This window comes from Garra rufa, chromosome 11 (genome assembly GCF_049309525.1).
Source record: "Garra rufa chromosome 11, GarRuf1.0, whole genome shotgun sequence".
NCBI classification, from domain to species: domain Eukaryota; kingdom Metazoa; phylum Chordata; class Actinopteri; order Cypriniformes; family Cyprinidae; genus Garra; species Garra rufa.
In genome coordinates, this window is record NC_133371.1 from 21,564,183 (window position 1) to 21,569,583 (window position 5,401).

Here is a 5,401-nt window from a genome sequence, read left to right on the forward strand (position 1 = left end):
GTAATAAAGCAAGTGCAAGGAGGCACACACACTTTGTAGTGCTGCTGCTTATCTTTTTGAAAAGACTTGGACATAACTCTCAAAACAAAAGCTGTGCTAACTTGCACAAAATGGAGACTCATTAACAACACACAGACACAGAGCGCTTGCTGAAACGACAGAAGCTAGCGCTGTGTTTCACCGCATGTGCTCTTATACTTCCTGGTCGGTGACGTCATGACGCCCGTGACGTCTCACACTCCTATTGGACTAGTTGCACACACGATTCAGGACGTGCTCACGCAGGAGGCGTTCCCAGCATTGCGACGCAGCTCGAGTTTCATGGAAGGGAACAATAGTAACACACTATGCCGTGAAGGACTAAATCCTGCAGCGCCCACAAGTCTGAAGTTTGCCAGTGAACATCTGAATAATTGAAATAATAACTGAAAGTGTTTTGGTCAGATGAGACCAAAATCGAGCTCTTTGGCATTAATTCAACTCGCTGTGTTTGGAGAATGAGGAATGCTGCCTATGACCCCAAGAACACCATCCCCACTGTCAAACATGGAGGTGGAAACATTATGCTTTGGGTGTGTTTGTTTTTCTGGCGATGGAAGGGGCCATATACCGTCAGAGCCAGGGCATGGAAGCCAGCCAGGGCATTAAAAATGGGTCATAGATGGGTATTCCAGCACACGGCCAAGGCAACAAAGGCATGGCTCAAAAAGAAGCACATGAAGGTCCTAGACTGGCCTAGCCAGTCTCCAGACCTTAATCCCATAGAAAATCTGAAGGTTTGAGTTGCCAAACGTCAGCCTCAATACCTTAATGACTTGAAGAGGATCCGCAAAGTGGAGTGGGACAAAATCCCTCCTGAGATGTGTGCAAACCTAATTGCCAACTACAATAAATGTCTGACCCCAGTGATTGCCAAAAAGGGTTTTACCACTAAGTACTAAGTCATGTTTTGCGAAGGGGTCAAATACTTATTTCACTCATTAAAAGGCAAATCAATTCATAACCTTTTTGAAATGCATTTTTCTGGATTTTTTTGGTTGTTATTTTGTCAAATAAACCTACCATTAAAATTATAGACTGATCATTTCTTTGTCAGTGGGCAAACATACAAAATCATCAGGGGATCAAATAATTATTTTCCCCACTGTAGTCCTGCGGAGGAATACTGTCAGAGCCTTCCAAAATGACTTAAAGCAGCCTACTGGTGTGTATCAACCAGTGGTCAACATCATTTATAGACTCACATGTCCAAGTCTAGGACTAAAGGGTTTATTCCTCACCATACACACACCACAGAGCTACTTTTCTCTGTGCACGATATGACACATCACACACAGGCAAATTTCATGTACAATTTCCTGTGAAATCAAATGCAAGACTGACATCTAAAGGACAGCCTGAGAAAAAACATTGTCAAATAGAAAATTGATATAATATCCCTAAGCTATTTTTTGTGTGTGTGTCAGTTCAGCATCTCTAAATAAGCCCCTGCCCCCATCCCCATTTAAGAACTAGTTCTATAGTCCCATAGCTATCATTACTTAACATGAATATGATGGGCTGATGACACACTGATTTCCAGGGATGCCCACTTAGCACCACGTGCTCTTTTAAAGCAACACCCCACACAACCTTCATCATAAATTAAGCACACTAAGAAATAGAGAAATAGAGATGGGGATCATTTTGAACTTCTGCCTATATCTGTCTTTTAAATTTATTTCGGCTGCTTCAGAGCTCAGATCAGGAACCTGTCAGCTACAGGGACACTTCAGGTTGAACGGAATGTACCAGGATGGCGATGTTCTATTTGGAGGCCTGTTTGAGGTTGATTTCCTCACAGTGTTCCCAGAGCTAAGCTTCAGAACAGAGCCAGATCCACCATACTGTGAGCAGTGAGTTTGGAGTGGAAAATAATATTAATACAAGGCAAAACCAAAGACAACAGCTGGAGAAAAAAAAATTATTCCTTACAAAATATATGTTCTTGAATTCAGTGTTAATTGCTATTGTAAATTTGCTCAAATCATAATTTACTCCTTCATTGATTTTTTTTTTTTTTTTTTTTTTTTTTTTGTACTGCAAATATCATTCCAGAATAGTTAAATAAACATTTATTTCACTTTTTCTTAGATTTGATATGGAAAGCTTTCAGCAGGCACAGACCATGGCTTTTGCAATAGATGAGATCAATAAAAATCCAAACCTACTGCCTAGCATCACACTTGGTTACCATATTTATGACAACTGTGTGATGCTAGGAATGGCGTTCCGGGCTGCCATATCCTTGGCTAGTGGAACAGAGGAGTCCTTCTCTAACCTCAACTGCACTGGCCCACCACCAGTGATTGGAATTGTGGGGGATTCAAGTTCAACTGTTTCTATTGCGATTTCAAGCATTCTGGGGCTGTTTCGAGTACCTATAGTAAGAAAAAAAGTTCTAATATTTTGTTTTTGTTGATTATCACTCTTTGTGTGTTTTTATGCCTTAATCTCTCTCTCTCTCTCTTCATCTCCGCTAATTAGGTTAGTCACTATGCCACCTGCTCCTGTTTAAGTAATAGGAAAAAGTACCCCTCTTTCTTCAGAACAATCCCTAGTGATGCCTTTCAGGTGCGCGCTATGGTTCAGATTTTAAAATATTTTGGATGGACCTGGGTTGGTCTCATCTACAGTGATGATGACTATGGCGTCAATGCTGGTCAGTCCTTCCTGCAGGAAATGCAGCTGTTTGGAGGTTGTGTTGCTTTTTCTGAAATCCTACCCCATGATAACAATCCCAAAGATATTCAGCATATAACAAGAGTTATTCAGGCCTCTACAGCTAGAGTGGTGGTTGTTTTTTCCACTCCGTCCTTTTTGATACCTTTGATAGATGATGTGGTGTTGCAGAACATGACAGGTAGGCAGTGGATTGCGAGTGAAGCTTGGGCCACATCTTTTGTACACCACACTCCACGTTTACTGCCTTTCATGAAAGGCACAATAGGCATCGCTATCAGGCGTGGAGAAATCCAGGGGCTTTATGATTTTCTACTACGTCTCCATCCCAAAAATGATCCAAAAAATAATATGCTGAGGATGTTTTGGGAGAAAATGTTCAGGTGCCGTTTTGAAACTGGGGCGCGAGAGACAGATGGGGAGCAAGTGAAAAAGGTGTGTACAGGACAGGAGGATCTGAGCATCACAGATACACCATACACTGATGTTTCAGAGCTGAGAGCCTCTTATAATGTCTATAAGGCAGTTTATGCCCTGGCACATGCACTTCATGACCTGATGCAGTGTGAAGAGGGGAAAGGACCATTCAGTAAGAATAGCTGTGCTGACATGACAAACCTGAAACCCTGGCAGGTAAGACCCACAGGTATAGTTAGATTATCTCCAGGCTTATAAAAGTGCTGATGTTGGTTTTCAAATTGTATGTAACATTTGTCCTTTCTACAAACTGTGCAGCTGGTTCACTACCTACAGAATGTGAACTTCAGCACAGGCTTTGGGGATCATGTGTCATTTGACAAGAATGGAGATGCTCTGGCCATCTATGATGTGCTGAACTGGCAGCCGAGCTTTGATGGATCAATAGGGGTCCAAACGGTTGGTGTAGTAAATGAAGAGGCGACAACGGGGATGGTGCTCACACTGAATGATGATGCATTATATTGGAACTTTGAGCCAAAAAAAGTAACTAGCATTGCTTGTTAACTGTCATAGTTTTTGGAGATACAGTCTAAAAATAGTCAATAGCTATCAAAAGACAAATAAGAATAAATAATGGAAAGGCCAAGCTTGTCATTATGTAAAAGAAATGATAGACAAACACATGACTGATAAAAGATGATGTCTCTATCAGCCCCCAAGGTCTGTGTGCAGTGAGAGCTGCCCCCCAGGCACTAGGCGAGCCACAAGGAAGGGCTTTCCTGTCTGCTGCTTTGATTGCCTGCCATGTGGAGATGGAGAGATTTCTAATACAACAGGTGGGGTGATTATTTTTTGGCCAATTTTTTAATTTGAAAGTGATTTCCATTTGAAATTATCACCTTCTTGTCTTTTTCTTACTCATAGATGCTATAAAGTGTATAGTGTGTCCAGAAGAGTTCTGGTCAAATTCATATAAAGATCAGTGTGTCCCCAAAGAAGTGGAGTTTCTATCCTATGAGGATCCTCTTGGCATCTCTCTGACCACTGCTTCCCTGCTTGGTGCCTGCTTCTGTGCTCTTGTGATGGTCATCTTTGCGCATCACCATAACACTCCCATAGTACGTGCCAACAATTCAGAGCTTAGTTTTCTACTGCTGTTGTCTCTCAAACTGTGTTTCCTGTGTGTGCTGCTTTTCATTGGCCAGCCACAATTGTGGACATGTCAATTAAGACATGCTGTGTTCGGCATAAGCTTTGTCCTGTGCATCTCCAGCATCTTGGTCAAGACTATGGTGGTAATAGCCGTGTTCAAGTCATCTCGACCAGAGGGCAAAGGTGCAATGAAATGGTTTGGAGCAGTTCAACAAAGATGCACGGTTCTGGTCCTAACAGCCATCCAGGTTGTAATATGTGCAGTCTGGCTATCAAATGCCTCTCCAACACCCCATAAAAACAACCAGTATATCCGCTCTAAAATAGTATATGAATGTGCTATTGGCTCAGTGGCTGGTTTTTCTATGCTGCTGGCATACATTGGACTGTTGGCGGCAGTGAGCTTCCTGTTAGCCTTCCTGGCAAGAAATCTTCCAGATAACTTTAATGAAGCAAAGTTCATCACTTTTAGCATGTTGATCTTCTGTGCTGTGTGGATTGCATTTGTTCCAGCATATGTGAGCTCACCAGGGAAATATGCAGTAGCTGTAGAGATATTTGCCATTTTAGCTTCTAGTTTTGGATTACTGGTTGCCATATTTGCCCCTAAATGCTACATCATCCTTTTACATCCAGAGAGGAACACTAAAAAAGCCATCATGGGAAGAGAAACCCAAAAGAAATAGTTTTACATTACTGTACAATTCTTATATCCAATATTAATATTTTACTGTTGTTTTTAGTTGATGCAAGAATAAATTAAGCTTGTTTTTATTATTTTTGATAAGAAAGAAAGACTCAACTTTCAAATGTTATCCATTTCATCATGAAATCTATAAATAAATGCCTTTTAATGCCCTTTAACGTGGCGTGACAGATCGCTGTAGCAGTGGCACGGCAAAGCACATGAACAAATCATTTATCCTCCTTACTACCAAGCAGCAATAGTACGTTTTAGACACATATGTTCGCATAAATGAACATCAGTAAGATCACAAAATAATGAAAATAATGTACAGATACAGTACAACTTACTGACATATACCATGTTTCAATTGGTGTTTTAACTAAGAAAGATGTCAGTAAAACACTAGAGAGAATCATCTTG

At 41.1% G+C, this 5,401-nt stretch overlaps 1 protein-coding gene across 1 annotated transcript; it reads left to right on the plus strand.

Annotated features, from left to right (window-relative positions):
• Positions 1-1,674: 1,674 nt before the first annotated feature.
• On the plus strand, positions 1,675-4,979 carry LOC141346050 (extracellular calcium-sensing receptor-like). The gene is made up of 6 exons (XM_073850969.1): positions 1,675-1,895; positions 2,134-2,425; positions 2,527-3,354; positions 3,457-3,684; positions 3,854-3,977; positions 4,066-4,979. Exons 1-6 carry the CDS (start codon positions 1,675-1,677, stop codon positions 4,977-4,979), a joined length of 2,607 nt encoding a protein of 868 aa, XP_073707070.1.
• The last annotated feature ends 422 nt before the right edge of the window (positions 4,980-5,401 follow it).